General features: G+C 39.2%; 1 protein-coding gene across 1 annotated transcript in view; it reads right to left on the bottom strand.

Annotated features, from left to right (window-relative positions):
* Positions 1-21833, bottom strand: part of ELP2 (elongator acetyltransferase complex subunit 2) — a 45651-nt gene that overhangs the window by 8508 nt on the left and 15310 nt on the right. Inside the window, exons 10-19 of the mRNA XM_046024680.1 lie at positions 21329-21429; positions 20859-20990; positions 16405-16554; positions 14159-14347; positions 11182-11251; positions 10378-10473; positions 10172-10229; positions 9455-9527; positions 2813-3005; positions 1259-1380 (exon numbers count right to left, since the gene is read on the bottom strand). Of these exons, the coding sequence (XP_045880636.1) occupies positions 1259-1380; positions 2813-3005; positions 9455-9527; positions 10172-10229; positions 10378-10473; positions 11182-11251; positions 14159-14347; positions 16405-16554; positions 20859-20990; positions 21329-21429 (1184 nt within the window). The remainder of the gene's footprint in view (positions 1-1258; positions 1381-2812; positions 3006-9454; positions 9528-10171; positions 10230-10377; positions 10474-11181; positions 11252-14158; positions 14348-16404; positions 16555-20858; positions 20991-21328; positions 21430-21833) is intronic.

The raw sequence follows: 21833 nt of genomic DNA, 5'->3' as shown, positions 1-21833 counted from the left end.
CCGGCACAGCTCAGCACACCCTGTTTAAAAAACTTCTGCAAAAGACCTCATAAAATCCCCTAAACTCAGAAACTCCAAGGGCAACCCACTAGGGTCCCCCTCCCCCTCTGGGAGCTTTGTACTCTTGTTCAATAAACTTTGCTTCGCTGCCCATCATTTGTCATCTTTGAAGCAATGTGACCAAGAACCGCAGGCCCTAAGGGGACATAAAATCCTAAAACAGAAGCTCATGTCTCCAAGGGATGTGACCGGTCACAAAGAAACACAGTGAAGTGCAGCAGACAACACTTGCAAAATCCAGATCAAAGCAAGATTCCCAGTGGGAGGTTCTGACCAAGTAACCAGAAGTATACTTCTGAGAATTTGTGTTGGGTGACGCTCCGTCCGGTTCAGGCCTGACAAAGCCCTGGAAGCCCTGGCTGTAGCACGTGCGACCGCGTGGAGGGCAGAAGCAGTTCTGCTCCCTAGGCGGCCAGCACAGCACAGCACAGCAAGGCAGCACCTGGGGAGAAGCGGACCGGCAAATGGACACAAGCGACAGTCTAAAAGAAACGGGTTAGAGGCTGACACTTCAGTGTTTCACTGAGTGACATGTCCACACCAGCCCTCTGCTTTGGTAATTTGTACCATGACAACTGGAGAGGGCAGGGAGAGGAAAGGAAACACTCAACTGCCTCCCCACCTCTGGTCTGCAGGCACTGCAGAAAAAGGAAAATAGCATTTTAAGGAGTGGAGGACAGGAGAGACTAGAGGCCGGGGTGAAGGCGGTGGTCAAGAACCCGTTCCTCACTGAACTGTTTTGATTTTTTTAAAGCTTAGGAAACACACACACACACACACCCATATACACTGCTTCCTCCACTGAATGAAAAGGCAATAATCCTCTATTGTAGAGGAAAATTTTAATTCATGGAAGTATGAAAAAGAAAAGCCCACTGTTTTCGTCCTGATGCCCCTCCACCCCCTCCTGCTCTTCTACATTGTTAGTCTTCAACCATTTCATTCACTACTTCTCCCCACTGGGGCCCTCTGATGAACACCATGTGTCTGAAAGGTTTTCTTTTCATATCTCGTATATCAGAGAATGTATTTATAGCTTTTAACAAGGAAAGCCTTTTTATGTATGCAATTGAAAAACAAAGAAGAAATACATAGATTATTTTTAATTTTATCAGAAAGTCAGGATAATGTGTTTTCTATCCAAAAATACCCGTAATATTATTTTACATTTGAAAAACACCAAGTTTAAAAAAATTACCTTTTTGTCCCGACTCCCAGTGAAGAAATACTTGCTATCGGGACTCCAATCACAAGACCAAATAATTCTACTGTGCACAGCAGTTACCTTGTTGGTGAACGCGAAGAGGCTGAAAACTGGGTCTGAAAGAAACACCATATACACTGCTCACAAGGCAGACAGAGCTGTTTTTATCTAGTAGAAATCTATGCTACGTGTCATACACATCACACCCTTTAGCAATCAATTTACACATAGGGACGTTTACAACAGACCTGGCTGCTGGCCCTCAGCAGAAGGCTCCGGCATACATGTACTCTTCCAGGAGGGAATGCTTTTATGTTACTAGTCACTCTCCGGTGACTGGTGACAAACATCTTCCAGGCACTTAACTAAAATTTCAACTGTATAAGAAGCCTGAGCAATTTAACTTTCCTCAGCAAGTAGCCAGATTTACACATAAGGAAAAAAGATTACTGTACTCATAAATAATGGGAAAAAAAACCTCAAACAAAAACCTTAAAAAAACCTTTGCCCTTATAAGATTTAAGTGTCAGGTAACTTCTAGGCCTCATATGGACTACACCTAAAAAATAAAATTAAAAAATAAAAAATAAAATTATAAAAAAATAAAATTACCTTAAAAACAAAATTAAAAAATAAAATTATAAGTAATTTTTATTTTGTTAATCTGTAACCCATAAAGATACAAGAGATTAATGGATGTATCATTAGTGTCACATGAACTTTTTAAAAAGTAAAGGCTGCATGTTAGGAAATCACTTGTTGCAAAAGAAATCAGTTTACTCTAACATATACTGTTTAATGCATGTCTGTCTCTAAAATACAAGAAACTAAGAGACTAGGAATATCACAGGATCAACTGCATGCGAGTTATACCAATGGAAAATTAAAACACAATTAAACAACACAAAGATATTTTAAACCCTCTCTAGATTTTATCCAAAGAAATCAGGGGAATCGAAACAGGCCATGCTCCAACAACACAAAGGTTTCCATCCCCTTTTTGTTTTTAATTTATGCCAGGCTCAGAGGAAAATGCAAAGTGGGTGTTAATATCCTGCCCAGGGGTCACGGTATTCACAGACATAAATGCCCTTCCTAACTACCAAAGTGACGAAGTAAAGCAGGAAAAAGGTAAAGATAATGGTCCTTCTAATAAGTTTCATAATTTAATTGTATCTTCATTATTCCTGTCCCATAAAATCCTAGCTCAGAATATGGCACCTTCAGTCTTACGTTGCCATTCTCTTTTATCAATCCACAAAAATCTATGTTTTTTAGATTTTTATGTTTCTTTTAGCTGAGATGTCTGAATACATGCCATCCTGACTATATAATCACAAGGAAGTCAACTCAAAGATCACTGCATTTAAATCTTACAAGGAAGGTTCAAGTCTTCCTCGGAACACAACTTTGAAAGACCTCACAACAGTGAGACTCTGGCCTTCACCCTGTTATTACTTCTAGTCCTCTTTATCTAGTGGTTCCACAAGGTAGATAAAATGGACATAAGTGTTTCACTAATAATCTTCCAACTGGAAGCTGGTTTACCTAAGTCAGGTGAGACTGTGTCTTGCCTTTTCCACAGTGACCAGGTTCGATCTCTGGAAACAGCTAGTAAGAACTTGTCATTGGGTGAGAAGGCCATCTGCGTGACAGTCAAACTGTGAAAAACTAAATTCTGCACCTGTTTCCAAGATGTAGTGTTCCAAAGAATGATGGCTGCATGCTCCTTCTTAGCTGCCTGGAGGAGAGAGATGAAACAAGCAATTTAAGTAGAAATAAATTGGAAAAAGAACTCATATTTTTTAAAATAACATGCTGCTACTATGGGTATATTGTATGTATCCGTATAAATAGGGAAAAATTCTGAGGCGATACATACTACAAGCAGAATAATCTGCAGGAAGAGGAAGACTGGGATTAGACTAGGTGACTCATCAGAGACAGACACTGTCATCACAGTGTTTCAATGTTTTACAATATGTGTGTCTATTAATTTGTAATTAAGAGTTTGGGGTGCCTGGGTGGCTCAGTGGGTTAAAGCCTCTGCCTTCGGTTCAGGTCATGATCCCAGGGTCCTGGGATCAAGCCCTGTATTGGTCTCTCTGCTCAGTGGGTAGCCTGCTTCCTCCTCTCTCTCTGCCTGCCTCTCTGCCTACTTGTGATCTCTGTCAAAGAAATAAATAAAATCTTAAAAAAAAAAAAAGTTTAGAGACTTTCACTTCTGATCAAATGATGGAGTAACAGAGACCAGACTGACTCTCTGCATGAAGTAACTAAAAAACCAAACATAATACCTGAAAATAATGGCACTCCAAAATATGAGACATGTGACAACAAAGAACACTGATCTCTGAGAAACAAAATGAACTTGAGTGGGAAAAAAAAGAAAAAGAACCTCACTAAACTCTATGACAACTTTAAGCAGCCAAAGAGTAGTATTAACTCGAGTCCTCAAAAAAGGATGAAAAGAAAAAATACTTAAGATAATGGCCGAGGGGCACCTGAGTGGCTCAGTGGGTTAAAGCCTCTGCCTTTGGCTCAGGTTATGATCCCAGGGTCCTGGGATCAAGCCCCGCATCAAGCTCTCTGCTCAGCAGGGAGCCTGCTTCCCTTCCTCTCTCTCTGCCTGCCTCAGCCTACTTGTGATCTCTGGCAAATAAATAAAATCTTAAAAAAAAAGATACTGGCAAAAAATTCCCAAATTTCGCACTGGGTGTTGTGCAAAAACAATGAATACTGTTACACTGAAAAAAACAAATAAATTAAAAAAAAATTCCCAAATTTGATAAAAACAAAAAACATACAGATCCAAGAAGTTCAGTAAAACCCAAGCACAGCCAACATGAAGGAAATTATATCAACAATAATCAAATTGTTTAAAACTAGCAATAAACAAAATTGCAGTGTGAGGGGGAAAAAACCCATCACCAAGAAACAAAAAAATTATAGCAGACTCTCATCAGAAAAAATGCAAATAGGGGTGTCTGGGTGGCTCAGTGGGTTAAAGCCTCTGCCTTTGACTCAGGTCATGATCCCACCGTTCTGGGATCAAGCCCTGCATCAAGCTCTCTGCTCAGCAGGGGTCTCTGTCAAATAAATAAAATCTTTATTTTAAAAAAAAAAGCAAATTAAAAAAATGGAGCTACATCTTTAATGTACTCTAAGTAAAACCAACAATGTCTTACCCACTATAAAAATCATTCAAAAATTAGGAAGAGACAGATCTGTCAGACAGGCAGAAGCTCAAAAAATTCATGATCAGCCGAAATTCATTACTAGGAATGTTAAAAAATAGCCTTTAGGCAAAAGAAAATGGTATCTGCTGGAAATTTATTTAAATCTCTTCAAAAGATAACTGACTGCTCAAAGGAAAAATGACAAGATCTTGTCAGATTTCTGTGAAGAAGTAAAATGTCCAACAATACCAAAGAGTAGGGGGAAACAAAAGTACACTTCTATGAAGTTCTTAAATCATATATGAAATAGTGCAACATTACTTGGAGGCAGACTGTGGCAAATGACAGAGGTGCAGTATGAAATGAAAGACAACCAATAAAATAACACAGTGGTTATATCTACTAACCAAACAAAAGAAATAAAATGGACTCATAAAAAGCAATCCATCAATCTAAAATAAGTAAAATAAAACAAAGAAAGGATGGATGAAATAGAAAACAAATAGCAAGAGGAAAGATTTAAATCCAAGCATATTAATATGTTAAATGTGCCCCTGTTAAAATGGAAGATTATCAAGATTAGTAAAAAAGCAAGATCCAACTGTATGCTGCCTTTAAGAAACCCACTTGAAAACAGCTTAAAATACAAGGATGGAAAAAGATACATAACTCAAGCACTTCTCAGTGGCTCTATGAGCTTTGGACAATGTAGACTTGAGAGCAGAACACAACACACCGCCAAAAATAGAGGATTGTTCCAATTTGATAAACAAGTCAATCAAGAGAACATAACAAATCATAAATGTTTTAACAGCAGAGCTTCAAAATATATAAAGTAAAACTGACTGAAATACAAGGATTAAAAGATAAGCCTGCAATTATAATCAAAGATTTCAAAACGCTACTCTCAATAAAACTGAGAGGATAAAGACGACATGAACACTATCAACCAATTTGACGTAATTCATATTTTCAGAACACTCCACCCAACAGAAACAGAATCCACATTCTTTTCAAGTAAACATGGAAATTTACCAAGATTCAATTTCAAAGGACTCAAATCATACTATGTTCTCTGACCACAATGAAATTAAATTAGAAATCAACAGCTATTTGGAAAACATTCAGTATACGGGAACTAAATAATATATCTCAAAAAAACCTATAGGTAAAAGACAAAAATCAAAGGTAAATTAAAAAACATTTTCAGTTAGGTGAAAATGAATAGACTGCATCAAAATTTATGGAATGCCCCAAATACTTAGCAATTTACAGCTCTCAATACCTATATTAGAAAGATCTAAAATCCATGGTCTCAGCTTTAACCTTATTAAAGTAGAAACAGAAAAGGAAATGAAATCTAAGAAAGAAATAAATGGGTGCCTAGCTGTGGCTCAGTCAGTTAAGCGTCTGCCTTTAGCTCGGGTCATGATCCTAGGGTCCCTGGACTGAGTCCCATATAGGGCTCCCTGCTCAGCGGACAGCTTGCTTCTTCCTCTCCCTCTGGCCCTCCCCCTGTTCCCACTCCTGTGCTCTCTCAATTAAATAAAATCTTTAAAAAAAAAACAACCAGCAAAAATCAAAGAAATAGAAACAAAAACAGAAGAAACAGAAGCAGAGGAAAATCAAAAAGCTGGTTATTTGAAAATATCAAAAAACAATTATCATTATTTTCCTGACTAATTCTCAGAATCCTTCCCTCACCAAAACAAGAAGTGCCAGGGCACGGGGTGAGGTGTGAGAAAGAAGACACAAATTGCTGACAGCAGTTATAACAAAGGTGACATCACCAGAGATTCTACCGAGAAATTAAAAGGATTAGAAGAAAGGCACCTGGGTAGCTCGGTTGGTTAAGTGTCTGCCTTTGGCTCAGGTCATTATCTCAGGGTCCTGGGATCAAGCCTCGCAGGGCACCTGGGGGGCTTGGTCATTAAGCCTCTGCCTTTGGCTCAGGTCATGATCCCACGGTTCTGGGATTGAGCCCAGCATCAGACTCCCTGCTCAGCAGGAAGCCTGCTTCTACCTCTCCAACTCTCAGTGCTTGTATTCCCTCTCTCACTCTCTATCAAATAAATAAAATCTTAAAAAAAAAAAAAAAAAACCAACAACAAAACCACTTCTTAAAAAAAAAAAGAAAAAAAAGAAAAGATGCTCCGCATCACTGGTAATGAGAAAAATGAAAATTAGAACCACAATGAGATGTCACACACCAAACAATGTTTACAAAGACTGACCATAACATAAAGAGTGTTGAGGAGGGTGTGGAGCACCGTGAACTCCCACTGCTGCTGGGACTGTGAAATGGTATAATCACTTTGGAAAATAGCTCGGTAGTTTCTTAAACTTTAAATATACATATAGGGGGGTGTGGGTGGCTCAGTGGTTAAGCATCTGACTCTTGATTTTGGCTCAGGTCATCTCTTATGGTCTTGGGATCAAGCCCCATGTTGGGCTCTGTGTTTAGTGCAGAGTGCACTTTGTCCCTCTCCCTCTGCTCCTCCCCCTGCTTGTGCTGGCTCCTCCCACTGTAAAATAAATAAACAAATTTTTCAATAAATAAACATACATCTAGCACTTCTACTCACAGGTATTTTATTCAACAGAAATGAAAGCATGTATCTGTATGTAGACTTATATACAGATATTCACAACTGCTTTACAGATTAAAGCCAAAAACTGGAAACAACTCTAATGTCCATTAATAAGTGAATACATCAGGGGCACATGGGTGGCTCAGTAGGTTAAACATTTTCCTTCAGCTCAGGTCATGATCTCAGGGTCCTGGGATAGAGCCCCGTTTTGGAGTCCCTGCTCAGTGGGAAGTTTGCTGCTTCTCCCTCTGTCCCTCCCCCCACTTGTGCATGCTCTCTCTCTCAAATAAATAAAATCTTAAAAAAAAAAAGTGAATAGATCAACAAATTATAATGTATCTGTACATGGGAGAACTACTCAGCAATAAAAAAGAATAAACTGCTCATACATGCAACAACATGGATGAACCCCTAATTCTTATAAGGAATGAAAGAAGCTAGACCACAAAAAAAGAAAAAAAAGAGAGAACATACTGTAGGATTCCATTTATATAAATTTTAGAAGACGCAAAGTACTCTATCATGACAGAAAGCAGATGGGTGGTTTCCAAGGGACAGGGCAGGAAAGGGTAAGAAGGGACAAGAAAGAGGACTTATCAAGTGGCAGAGGAAATTCCTGGGGTTGATGGCTACATTCATTATCTTAATTACGGTTATGATTTCATAAATATGTCAAAACTTATCAAACTGTCCACTTTCAACATGCAATTTATAGTATGCTAATAATACCTAAATAAAGCTGTTAAAAATGTTAGTTTCAGGTGCCTGGGTGGCTCAGTCAGTTAAGCATCTACCTTCGACTCAGGTCATGATCCCAGGGTCCTGGGATTGAGCCCCACGTAGGGCTTCCTGCTAGGCAAAGAGCCTGCTTCTCCCTCTCCCTCTGCCACTCCCCTTGCTTGTTCTCTCTCTCTTGCCCTCTTTCTCTCAAATACCAAAAAAAAAAAAGTTAAGTTCAAAGGGAGATACATCCAATCATTTGCCTCACCAATCAAAACCAAATGTGTGGGTAACACCCTCCATTCAAGAAACCCAGCTACCTTCAGGTAAACTTTCAGATTTAAACTTTCCAAGCCATACCTCTTTTCTACTGTTTATTAAAATATGAAATACACAGAAAAAGTATACAAATAACAATAAGAAAGTGGTACACATTTGCTACAAGCAAGCCCACGTGAAAATGAAAAATAACCAATTAATGACTGACAGTGCCCAAAGCTAAAAACAAATTAGCTGCTCAATAAAGCAATGGCTATTCCTGCTACTAAGCTCTATTCCTTCCACAGGCCCCATAACAAAAGGAAGTAGGCTCAGTACCATCCTCACAGAGGGGACAACAAGCAAAGAACATGAGGCAGGCGGGGCATAGCAATATTTTTCTTTTTTTTTTTAAAGATTTTATTTATTTGACAGAGAGAGAGTAGGCAGAGAGGCAGGCAGAGAGAGAGGAGGAAGCAGGCTCCCCCCTGAGCAGAGAGCCTCATGCAGGGCTTGATCCCAGGACCCCGGGATCATGACCTGAGCCAAAGGCAGAGGTTTTAACCCACTGAGCCACCCAGGCGCCTCAATCTTATGATGACTCAATACAGGTGGTGGCAAGAAGCCACAATAAAAGCAGAGAGAGGGGCCCGAGAGATAGGCAGCTGGAGTCATCAGCTTAAAACGAGTAAATTTTAGAAAATGTAGGGAAATATGTGGGTCTCACACCTTTCAGACACTCCTCCATACATATTCACTCCACAGAATATGTGAGTGAACTGTGATTTTGAGATCATTCTCCCAGGCAGAAGCTTGAAAAGCACTATTCCACAGTGCCACGTGCTAAGAAGTCAGTCTCACCCCACCTCACCCCCTCCCTGGCACGGGCTGAGGGACTCCACTCCCTCCAGGCAGTACCATGTCTGCTCCTGGACAAACTGTCAGATGGAGCGGAGCGTGCTGGGTTTGACCTTCTCATTCTCCCCTGTCTTCAGGACTCCCAATTATTTCAATTTATTGCATTTTGGGGTCATTTAAAAATACCTGATTAAATAAATCAACTTAAACCAAGTATTTAAGAACAAAAGCATGTGGCTGAAACAGACTTAAAATCCAACAGACAAAAAAAAACCTACAAATTTTTGGGTTTTTTTTTTCAATTTTATATATTTTTAAGTAAGCTCTACACCCATTGTGGGGCTTGAACTCACAATACAGAGATCAAGAGTCACATGCTCTACTGACTAAGCCAGCCAGGTGCCCCTCAGTTGCAAGCTGTTGAAGGGACAGAAGGGAAATGAGACTGCGAAAGCAAGATTCAGAAAAAAGCAAGTTCCAGTGGCGTTTCATGGAGCACTCTGTCTCTATCACCACAACTTTAAGAGCTTTAGACGACTCAAGTAACATGTAAACAAATGGAATAAGAAAGTAAAATTCCCTACCTTACATGCTGAGGCAAGCAGAGCCTTTGAATTGCTACAAGCAACACAAAATATTTCATAACCATGTCCATATCTAAAATTTTAAAAAGAAAAAAATGCATAACCCTATATTAGTATATGTACCTATTCTCAGGCTGCAGTTTTAAAATATGAAAAGAACATAAATCTCTCTAACATACAATTCTTTTAGGGACATTACATTTCTGTCTAGGCAAACATTTAGGGAAAAAACAGAGAGACTGGCAAGCTTCCTAGAAGTGATCTTCCTGAGTAAAATGCCAGCTTCCTAAAAGTGATACAACTTATTCAAACAATAAGATTAAAATTCGAGTTTTAACCCCCAACCAGCCAGTACAACAAACAATAAATCCAGAAAAGGTGTTGATGGAGAACCACAAAAGGGAAAAAAACAAAAACAAAGAATAATAAATCTTAAACGTCCTTTTGAGAAAAGAAAAGAAATATGTTATGTCTCTCTACTTTAAAAATGAAGACCAATAAACAAATCCAGGAAACAGAATACATAAATAGTATAAAAATCTATGTGAAGGTTGATTCTTGCCCCTTAGGAAGGCCACTAAAGATTTTTAGATAGGGATGGGGGAGTGGGGGACAATGTAGGTAAAAGGAAAGCAAAGGAGAAAATCAAATTATGGGAGAAAAAAATCACAAGTTACGACAGAATCAGATCAAAGAGCATAGCACAATTTAACTTACAGTTTTTGAACTTCAGGCCATAAAGTATTCTGCAGAAGATGATCCTCAGTGGGAGGTTCTACAATAAATGTAAAGCACTGCATTTATTTTTTTCGATTTTCATGTTAATAAGTGAATTCTATAGCATTTACTTAGGTCAACAGTAACAGGTACCACACTATGTGTACTAATGATTCTATTAAATCACTTTTTTAATCATTTCTTACCAGTAAGTACAGAGGGGTGAAAGGCCACTGGTTGATACTCAAAACTAGTACCAGTTAACAGTTCCTCTTCATCAGAAGGCTGAGAAGCTATATCTCCTAATTTAAAAGAAACACATTAACATCATGAATTAGTCCCCATATGTCTATGTCCTATGCACATTCCAATATTAAGACCTCAGAAAGCAGAGGCACCTCAAAGTACTGATTGTACTTTAAAGATGCATCAGTGTGATTCCAAAGCCAAGGGTATTTCTGCTACTCCAGTATTTTCCAAATGTGCTCCTTGAAGCACCAATCAATTCCATAAAGATTCCTTCCTACTTCTTTGACCTAACATTTCCCAAACTGAAAACAATCAGACAAATTCTTCAGGCTAGCCACATCAGCATGTATGGTGGGAGTGCTCCATGAAACACACCCTGTGAAAGCTGCACCGATTTCAGGGCCTGTGTATGGGCAGAGTACTTAGCATGGAATGACTGATGGAGAAAGCAGAGCATGTATTGTGATTCAAAGAAAGAAAAAATCAGGGACATTTAGGTGGCACAGTCAATTAAGCGACCAACTCTTGGTATTGGCTTGGATTGTGGGTATCGAGCCACACTTCAGGCTCTGCACTCAGCAAGGGGTCTGCTTGAGATTCTCTCTCCCTCTGCTCCTCCCCACTTCTCTAAAATAAATACATGAATCTTTAAAAAGTTATTAAAAAATCAGTAATCAACATGAGATACATGTTATGCAAGTGTGTAACTAGGTTTTAAATACCACTATGGATTCACAACTTTTGGACACTTCAAGCCTTACCCTGAAAGACAGCTTTATTTGATAACCCCAAAGCAGGGACAGTAGCTCCTTCTGGAAGGTCACCGTCTTGCTGGAATAAAAGGTATGGTATGTTTTAAACACTAAAAGTTACCATTACCTCAGACACACAAAATGTCATGCTCATAAATGCAGAGAAATAATTTAAAGGCCACACTGTGTGGATTTTCTGCCCATACTTCCATTTTCCTTGAAACCAACAGATGGAACGCGAAGCAATCACTCTCCAAAGACATGCTGCAGTTAACCCCCAACCCGCCACACCCAATCCACTAAGTCGGCTATCCTCTCATCTATAAGCTTGCCAAACCCTAAAAGCTGTGGGAGTTTCAGAGTCTGATGAAGAGTGCATTAGTCTGGTTTCTAGCAAAGAGTGGGCTGAAAATGGCATGCCCGGGGCTCTACTTCCAAAAGTCTCCCAAGCACATCCCTAATGATGCTCATGCAAATACCCGTTTCCTAAAAAGGCACACAGTATTTTTCTTAAACATATTTAAATAACTCGATATTTTAAAAATTTTTTCAGAGTGTCATTGAAGTGCCAATAACTGCTCTTGCCCTGCAATTTATATCAATCAAATTGTCTCACCAGAAACTATATGCTAACCATCAACACCAACACATGCTCATTGACTAAGAGCGTTTCTCACAATTTAGGATCTCATACAGGAGCTGGAACCCAACACAAACAGGAGCAGTGGGAATTTAAGCCATCATCAAGAACAGCTACCCAGGACATAAGAGACTGCACGCTTCGTCTCAGAAACCAAGAAAAACAAACCAGCAGAGAAACGAGCAGCAAAAAGCACTCCTACAAACCTATCCCCACATTCAGAATGGGAACAAACTCCAAAATACAGCAAGAGGCTTTCTGGCCTAGGGAATCTCTATATCTTAGGACACAGAATTGAGCTTATACCTGGGGCAAAGCTCTTGTGGAATCCTAGAATCACATTTCAATCCTTAAAACTGAGAGATCCTGAAACTAACTGCCCTTCCACCCCCATAGCTCTATATAATAATCCCAATCAAGACTTCTCTTTTGATCTCATTTCCACTGTCTCTTGTGATTAGAAATAAGCAAAACAGAACCTGAGATCTTCACACAATCAAAAAAGCCTGTGTCATGAGGTGCTCAGCATATACTCAGGGAAACGGAGTTGGGAGTTTATTTCAAATAACTTTCTTATCCAGAGTGCGTTAGTTGCCCTGCCTTCAGAGTCTCCAGGCTCAAAGGCATACTGTTCTCCCATAACATTCTCCACCCCAAAGTATTTTTCAGGACTTTGTTTAGGGACCCTCCAACAGCACCCACTAGTCTAAATCGTGCCTGCCTCCCCAGGTCCTCCAGCACTTGACTTTCTCCATCTCTCCATTTCCCTGGATACACCACCCTTCATCTGAATAGTCTGGGCTACCCCGCTGCTTGCTCACTCTCTCTCCTTCCTTCTGACTATAACGTTTACTTATCCTTTGCAATCTCAAACCAAATTTCTGACCCATCTCTTAGTGAAGAATCATGTAATGCTCACGCTTCTGTAAAACACAACTATCTTGGGGCGCCTGGGTGGCTCAGTGGTTTAAGCCGCTGCCTTCGGCTCGGGTCATGATCTCAGGGTCCTGGGATCAAGCCCCGCATCGGGCTCTCTGCTTGGCAGGGAGCCTGCTTCCCTCTCACTCTCTCTGCCTGCCTCTCTGCCTACTTGTGATCTCTCTCTGTCAAATAAATAAATAAAATCTTTAAAAAAAAAACAAAAAAAAAAACACAACTATCTTCCTAATTTCCCTTCAAAACTACTTCATAATTTTCATAACTTATATATTTTTATAAGCAGCTCAAATCTTCTGTAAAGAGTATAAACATATAAAAAAAACTTACCTTTTCAAAATCCAAATGAAGTGCCATTAAACATTTTCTCATTACCCTAGTTCAGTGACCTCTTCCTTCTATGAATAATTTACGTTAGCCACCAAAAAATCATTGGTCTCACCTAGTAATGCCAAGTACTTCAGTTCCACTGTTCCCTACCTCTAACCTACAGCTACATGGAAATCTCCCTGAAAATATGACCTATCTAGGGGCGCCTGGTTGTCTCAGTTGGCTAAGCAACTTCCTTTGACTCAGGTCATGATCCTAGTGTCCTAGGATCGAGCCCCATATCGGGCTCTCCGCTGAGCAGGGAGCCTGCTTCTCCCTCTCTCTGAGGCTCCCCTGCTAGTGCTCTCTCTCTCTAATAAATAATTAAAATTTTTAAAAAGATAAGAAAAAAAAAAAGAAGGGGCACCTGGGTGGCTCAGTGGGTTAAAGCCTCTGTCTTCGGCTCAGGTCATGGTCCCAGGGTCCTGGGATTGAGCCTCGCATCGGGCTCTCTGCTCAGCACGGAGCCTGCTTCCACCTCTCTCTCTGCTGGCCTCTCTGCCTACCTGTGAGCTCTGTCTGTCAAATAAATAAAATCTTTAAAAGAAAAAAGAAAAACAAAACAAAATATGACCTATTATATATTGTTTTATTGTAGGCACTTAACACAGTGATGGTACATGGTATTCCTGCCTTGATTTAACACTGTAATTCTTTACAGTGTTGTAGGCTAATTTAAAAAAAAAATTCTGGTTTTAACGTATTAAATTAGTGCATGCCACAGTGTGCACAGAAGTTTATCAATCCGATTTGACTTCCTTGTTACCCATGAGCTCCATTTACATGCTTAAGAAAAAAAATTTTTATTTTTTGTTTCTTTATTTATTTGAGAAAGAGAGAGAGCAAGAGAAGGGGGCCAGTCAGAGGGAGAAGCAGACTCCCCATGGAGCTGGGAGCCCGATGGAGGACTCGATCCCGGATCCAGCTCATGACCTGAGCTGAAGGCAGTCACTTAACCAACGGAACCACCTAGGCACCTGAGGAAAAAATATTTTTAAATGAAGTACATGGATTTAGTTGAAACATTAGAGGAATACTCACATTACAAAGCAAAAGATTCAGTGACTGGCCCGTAATGGCACAAAAGTTTTCCACAAAATTCCGAGGTGCAGAAAATACTCGAAGAACTTTTTCATCTGCTCCAGATACAAACTGAAACCGACTAATCATTGCCAAACATTTCAGGTCATATCCATGTATCTGAGGCCTGGCAATTTCATGCCAGGTCACCTGGGTATTAAAATAAGATAAAAAAAAATGATCATACATTTCAGAAAACAAATTCTTTTCAACAAGCAAAATATCAGATGCACAATTATTTATTATGCCATGGAAATATGACCACAGATCGTATTCATCCATGTAGTTTAATGCTAATTCAATCCTTATTACTGAATAGTATTCCTTTGTACAGTTAGACACACACACACATACACAATCTTGTTGATCCATTCACATATGATAAGACATTTAGGTTCTTTCCACTTTTTGTCTTTTACTGAAAAAGAAGTTGTGAACATTTGTGTACAAATCTTTGCATGAACATGGATTTCTATTTTTCTTGGGTAAATGCCACCTGTAAGTAAACTAGCTGGATGATATCATCAATGCATATTTAAATCAAGCCCAAACAGACTATACATTTCACAATCCCACCAGCAGTGTACAAGAATGCCAGCTGCCTGCTCCTTCATCAACACTTGGTACAGTCTTTAAATGATTTGGTAAGTGTGTAATGGTATCCCATTGTAGCCTTACTTTACATTTCCCTAATGACTAACAGGGTTCAGAATCTTTTCCTGTGCTTATTTCCTTATATGTTCTTTGAAGAAGTATCTGTTCAAATCTTTTGTCCATTTTCTTACAGAATTGTTCGTTTTCCTACTACTGAGTTCTCAGATGTTCATTATATACCCTGAATATCAATTGCTTACCAGAGATGTGCTTGGTAAATACTTTCTCCCAGTTTGTAACTTTTCATTTTCCTGACAGTGTCTTTCAAGGAGTAGAAATTTTATATTTTGGTGAAGTCCAATTTATCCGTCTTTTCAGTGGATGATTAATAAACAACAGCTGAGCTGTACAGGTCATAAATCACAAAGAGCCAAAGAAAAGCACTGCAAATAATTTGCTTTGTTTTTTAATGGACTCTAGTGTTGCTCCCAATGTCCTCATGTCCTCAACTCAATAATTTATTTTTATTTTTATTTTTTTTTAATTTATTTGACAGAGAGAGAGAGGTCACAAGTAGTCAGAGAGGCAGGCAGAGAGGCAGGCAGAGAGAGAGGGAGAAACAGGCTCCTCACCGAGCCGAGAGCCCAATGCGGGGCTCGATCCCAGGACCCTGAGATCATGACCCGAGCCGAAGGCAGAGGCTCAAACCACTGAGCCACCCAGGCGCCCCTCAACTCAATAATTTGAATCTACTGCTTCTGTAGTGGCAGATTTCACTCGTTTTCAAGGACTGACCCACAGTCAGTTCCAAGAACTTTTGTCCGAGATTGAAGCTGAGTAGACAAGCTTTCTTTACCACATTGCACAGTTCAGTGTCTTGCCACTGGTAAAGTGTGGTTGCAATTTCTTGAGCTCAGGGCGAAGAATGAAAAGTCTATTGAAAAGAAGTCACCCTCAATCACTATTATCTAATAGTAGATATGACTTTAGAAATTAGCTTTTACGGGGCGCCTGGGTGGCTCCGTGGGTTAAGCCACTGCCTTCGGCTCAGGTCATGATCTCAGGGTCCTGGAATCGAGTCCCGCATCGGGCTCTCTGCTCAGCAGCGAGCCTGCTTCCCTCTCTCTCTCTCTGCCTGCCTCTCTGTCTGCTTGTGATCTCTCTCTGTCAAGTAAATAAATAAAAAATCTTTAAAAAAAAAAAAAAAAAAGAAAGAAATTAGCTTTTACTACAGACTTGACAGTGTTTCCTAAAGTATTAAACAAAATACAAGGCATAAGTGAATTTTTACGCAGATAGCAAGTAAATACACTTTGAAAACAACTCTAACACTTAAATTGTCTGAACTGTCAAGAGTATATGTATGTCTAAGTTTTTAAGAAAATACCATGTCCTACCTGCTGTATCATTCTGCACTCCCACCTGCAACACGTGGGCGCTCTGGCTGGTCAGCACCCTTATGTCCGCTCCTCACTGCCAGTGCTGCTCACTTTGGCCACCCCACTTGCATTTCTGTAGCGGTTAACAATGCTGTCGCATTTTTCATGTACCCAAGGATGTTTTTATAAAAAATGCATTTACAAAAATGTCAGTCAAGTAGGAAGACATTTTACCTGTGATTCGTCTTTTCTCTTCCATGGAGCAAAAAGTCGAGTTGTCTGGTCAGTACCAACAGTAATGATAAACTCTCCTTCTGGATCCCACATTAGGTCTTGGACACCATCAAAGTGTCCTGAAATAACAATCTCTGGGGTCCACTCTTTCTGCAATGGAAGTATTCATGACACATCAAAATAATCAGAGATCACTATTACTCAGAATCAAGTCTAATCATGATAATGCCCTCCGCCCTCAAGGCTAATGATGGAAAAGACTGAAGCCCCTGAGCAAGGGAAAAAGCTAAAAAAACAAGATGGGATCTTAAAATAATAGGATCCTAAAATAAAAGGACAGGTTTTCCAATCAAGCATATTATAACTTAAAAGTTCAAATGTGTTGTGTCCTTTAAAGCAGTAACCCAGGGGAAATGCCCCTCCATTCAGCGCATACTGAATGCCTCCTAGAAGCTAAACACTACGTACGTAACCTCTCTCTGCCTCAAAGAACTCCTCTGTAAAAGAGTTACCAAGCTTGTATGGTTGTTATGAGAATTAGATAAATTTATATTTGTAAAGCACCCAAAACAATGCAATATGCAGCATTATGTGAGTATTTTTCTGTTAACTATATAATAAAGAGTATTAAATAAAATTAGTCAGTAGATTCTGAGTATGTGCCTTTTTTTTTTTTTTTAAGGATTCATTTATTTTAGGGAGACAAAAAGGAAAGAGAGTACACCAGCAGGAGGGGCAAAGGAAGAGGAAGAAAGAATCTTAAGCAGACTCCACTCAGCACAGAGCCCACCTGGGGCTTGATCTCACACCCTGACATGATGACCTGGGCCAATACCAAGAGTCGGATGCCTAACCAACTGCACCACTCAGGAGCCCTCTGGCTTTCTTTACCAAGTAAAAGGAGCTGCAGGTGTAGAGAAGACAGGCTCCCACCTCCTGAGGGAGCCTGTACCAGCAACTATGCAAAGAGAGACAATGAAATATAGAAAATGTCATATGTCTCATCTACAATCATGTTTTGAACAACCTCAAGTAGTAGTAAACAATCTTTGGAGTAAATAAACTTGTAAAAATAGCTAAAAGGTGACCCAAAGCTAAATATGATGAACACAGTCAATGATTAAGCTAAGCTATTTTCTTAGCAAAAAAATTACAAGGTTGTGACAAAGAAGTGCTATTAATTTCTTCTATGACATAAAAGGTAATTCTAAAGTTAGCACTAATGGGAGTTTCCAAAATGTTCTGAACAAAGTGCAGCACTTTTGGACTATTAGTACAATTTTCCACTGTAACAGTCCTAAAGCACAGTGTTTGTTTTTAAAATCAGCCCCAAATAGAACAGATGTGCCACTCTGGTGTGGGAGGCTGTGCACGTGTGGGGGCAGAGGGTATACGGCAACTCTCTGTACTTCCTGCTCAATTGTTTGTGAACCTAAAACTTCTTTAAAAAATCAAGTCTATTTTTTAAAAGTCACCTTAAATACATGGGGAGCAGCTATTATAAATCTGAAGTCAAATTATAAGCACAAGCAAAGTTCCTTGAATTCTATCTTCTGGTTTGAGTTTCTTCTTACTCATCTGATGCTTTTTTCTATGAAGGCCCTCAAAAACTAAAGCTGAAATATGGCTCAGAGGCACTCTGAGTTAAGAACAAGATTTATCAAGACTTATCTTGATAAATTTATCAAGTTAATAATTTATCAAGTTAAGAACAAGATTTAAAAGTGCCTTAGGGGCATCTGGGTGGCTCAGTTGGTTAAGCATACTCCAACTCTTGATTTTGGTACAAGTCATGATCTCGGGGTCATGGAACTGAGCTTCATGATCAGCAAAGAGTCTGCCTGGGATTTTCTCCCTCTCCCTCTGTCCCTCCCCTACCCATGCACAGGTGTGCACTCTCTATCTCAATTAAATTTAAAAATCTTTAAGAAAAAGAAGTGCCTTAGCTGATGATCCCCTGGCTCATTCCATAGTAGAAACAGTTCTTTGTTTTTTGGTGTGTGTGTAAAGTTGTAAACACAATGTTACACTAGTTTCAGGTATGTAACATAGTATTTCAACATACCTATGTATTATGCTATGCTCCCACCTTTTGATTCATTTATACAGTCATGGTAAAGCTTCATGACCAAAATCACATACAGGCAAAGAGAAATATGAATTTCTACTACTCGTACTTTAACTATTAAGGCAGCACATAGTGAATATAACATGTGATTGTTTTATTCTTACTATTCATTCATCCATGCATTCCACATTATGTACCAGAATACAAGGATAAGGAAGACAGCCAAATCTGTTCTCATAGAGCTTACAATCTAGCAGAGAAGCCAGGCAATTATATAACGGATTCCCATAAAGTATGATAAGGGCTCACCATGTATCATGTAGGTTTTCTACTAGTTCTAGTTAAAACAGCAGTTCTCAACTGTTTTTCTGCCATAACCCCCTAAAGGATATTTCCAGTGAGGCAACACTTATCTGGACAATAGTCAAGGTTATGTTCAGTTATCACCAAGGCTACTAGTTTCATTCTTTTTCTTCACATCAGAAAAGTATATTGGAATCTAAGTGAATGGGAATAATACATATAGATAAAGTTCAATTAACTTGGATGTAAATAAAAATAGCTTGAAAGCATATCATTCTTAAACTGACCTTGCTCTGAACTTCAAAACGGATCATGCACACTATTATCTTAGAACCACTTAAATACTGATGTCCAACTAGTTCACGTGTTAGCTGTTTGATACTTTAAAGAACTGCTTTTGAAATACATTGATTCGAAAGAAAATATTTACAGTAAGGACGACAGGAAAGGCAGTATTTTATTTAGCTACACACAATATTGCATTAGTTTTAGACATACATAGTGATTCGATAAGTCTATGCATAATGCTGAGCTCACTCACCACAGTGCAGCTCCCACCTGTCAGCATAAAACACTACTATAATACCACGGACAGTGTTCCTTAGGCTGTATCTATTATTCCCATGACTTACTGATTCCATAACTGGAAGTCTGTACCTCCCACTCCCCTTTACCCTCCTTCCCCTCTGGGAACCATCAGTTTGTTCCCTGTATATATAGGTCTGATTCCATACTAGTAGAAACAACTTGAAGGTCAACACCAAATGGAAAATACAAGGGAAAAAGTAAATCATTCCATGCATGAAAAATTGAATCTTCACGTATGACACAATTAGTACAAAGCCTACCAACTAAAGGTTATGCAAATCTGTGAATTTTTACTTTATAAGGGAAGCCTTGAGATGCACATTCAAAATCTATGGACTCACATTTCACTCAATGCTCTTATTTTTTTCATTTATTTACTTGATTTAAAATACACGAATATACTATCCTTTATGTACCAGGAGCAGTTTTCACTGCATTTCTGCACAAATATGAACTCATTGAAGCATCAGAAAAACCCTATGAGTAGATGCTATTTTTAACCATACCTCACAGAGGAGGAACCCGAGACACAGGTTAGGCAATGTCCTCGAGGAACAGAGCTAGTAAATGCTGGGGCCAGGATCTGAACCCGTGCTACCTCACTCCAAGACCTGTACTCTTAGCCGCTGTTCCTGAAATTTCATATCTCCAAACCCAAAGAAGCAGATCAAAAGCAAATTAGAAAGTAAGAGACTGAATAATGTTAAGAGGCAGTTACATGGCTAGAGGAAGATTACCTTTTTTTTTTTTTTTTTTAAGATTTTATTTATTTATTTGACAGACAAGTAGGCAGAGAGAGAGAGGAGAAAGCAGGCTCCCCGCCAAGCAGAGAGCCCGATGTGGGGCTCCATCCCAGCACCCTGGGATCATGACCTGAGCTGAAGGCAGATGCTTAACAACTGAGCCACCCAGGTGCCCCAGATTACCTCTTTTTGAGAAGAGACTAATAAAAAAAATTGTAGAAGAGCCCAGTATTTAGAGGACCATTTAAAATTACACTTATGAACATCCCTGAGAGCATTAATACATTCCTTCACAAAGTAACAGGTAGCTTTATGGCCCTTTTGTCAGTCATTCATCAGTAATTATCTATGGAGTACCCAACTGTCCAAGGAAAGACCAAATTATGTTATCTCCCTAAAGAAGACAGGGAAATTAGAAACATTTTAGGAAACACTCCCATCAAAAAAATTATAGAACTTAAAGGCAGAGCTTAAAATTTACAGAGTTTAAAGTTCACTTATGTAGGAAGTTTACCTATGTGCAAATTTCAAAACCTCAACCATGCTGGACAAATGAAGACTTTTAATTTGAGAAAAGCGTAAGTTTCTTACTTAGTATAACTACAGTATAACGTCTATAGGAAGAAGTTATGTCATTTGAATTTAAACACCTCTACTATATTTCTGCAGAGTATTCTAAGTCCGTAACATAGTTTACATAGGTTTCATTTCACTCTGATTATGAATACTTTATTTAAAAACGCTTTTCTTACTGGGTTTGCTGCATTCTGTTTCCAAAGGTGCAATGCTCCATGGAAAGCATGAGCAATGATCATGGAACCATCTTCATTGAATTGGCAATCATAAAATCCCAGAGTATTTCCACCTACTTCCCCTACTCGAACCTATGCAATAACAGAAAATAATGCGTAATCAATATTCCACACTTCTCAAAGTCCAGAAATTGTTACGTTCCCTCTAATTTAGCATGCATCAAGAGTTAATATTAGCAGCTCTAGGAATGTAGATTTGGGGGTTAAATATTGTTTATCAAATTTATTTGACAGACAGAGATCACAAGTAAGCAGAGTGGCAGGCAGAGAGAGGGAGGAAGCGGGCTCCCTACTGAGCAGACAGCCTGATGCGGGGCTCGATCCCAGGACCCTGAGATCATGACGTGAGTTGAAGGCAGAGGCTTTAACCCACTGAACCACCCAGGCGCCCCAAACAGTCACATTTTTACCTGTTCTAGCCAAACTCCTGACTCTTCATCTGGAGCCCAGAGAATCATGGTTTTATCCATTGAGGCGGACAACAATCTCATTGGCTGCTGAAGAACACCATCTGAAGAATAAAAGCTAATGCCTTTAAAATGACCGACAACCATTATGTTTGTAGATTACCAGAAAAACACGACATGGGTTACCACAAGAACATTCATGTGCAGCATTACACTAGCAAAATTTTTAGAAATACCACAGAAGTCTACCATCAGAGGAACAGATGACTGAGTTGTGGTATATTTAGACAAAGGAATATTATACTTCAATAAAAATAAATTAGAGCTACACAAATCATCATGGATACAGATCTAAAACCTGTTAAGTTAAAAAGGCAAGTTATAAGAGAATACATATTGATATCAAGTTTTAACAACTGTAAAGCAATACTGTTTGTGGCTATACAGAATGTGTAGCCGAAGTATAAAAACGCTCATGGGAATGATACGGAGTGAATTCAGTCCTGCA

Source organism: Meles meles, chromosome 12, assembly GCF_922984935.1.
Source record: "Meles meles chromosome 12, mMelMel3.1 paternal haplotype, whole genome shotgun sequence".
Taxonomy (NCBI): domain Eukaryota; kingdom Metazoa; phylum Chordata; class Mammalia; order Carnivora; family Mustelidae; genus Meles; species Meles meles.
This window is presented reverse-complemented; position numbering and strand designations above follow the sequence as displayed.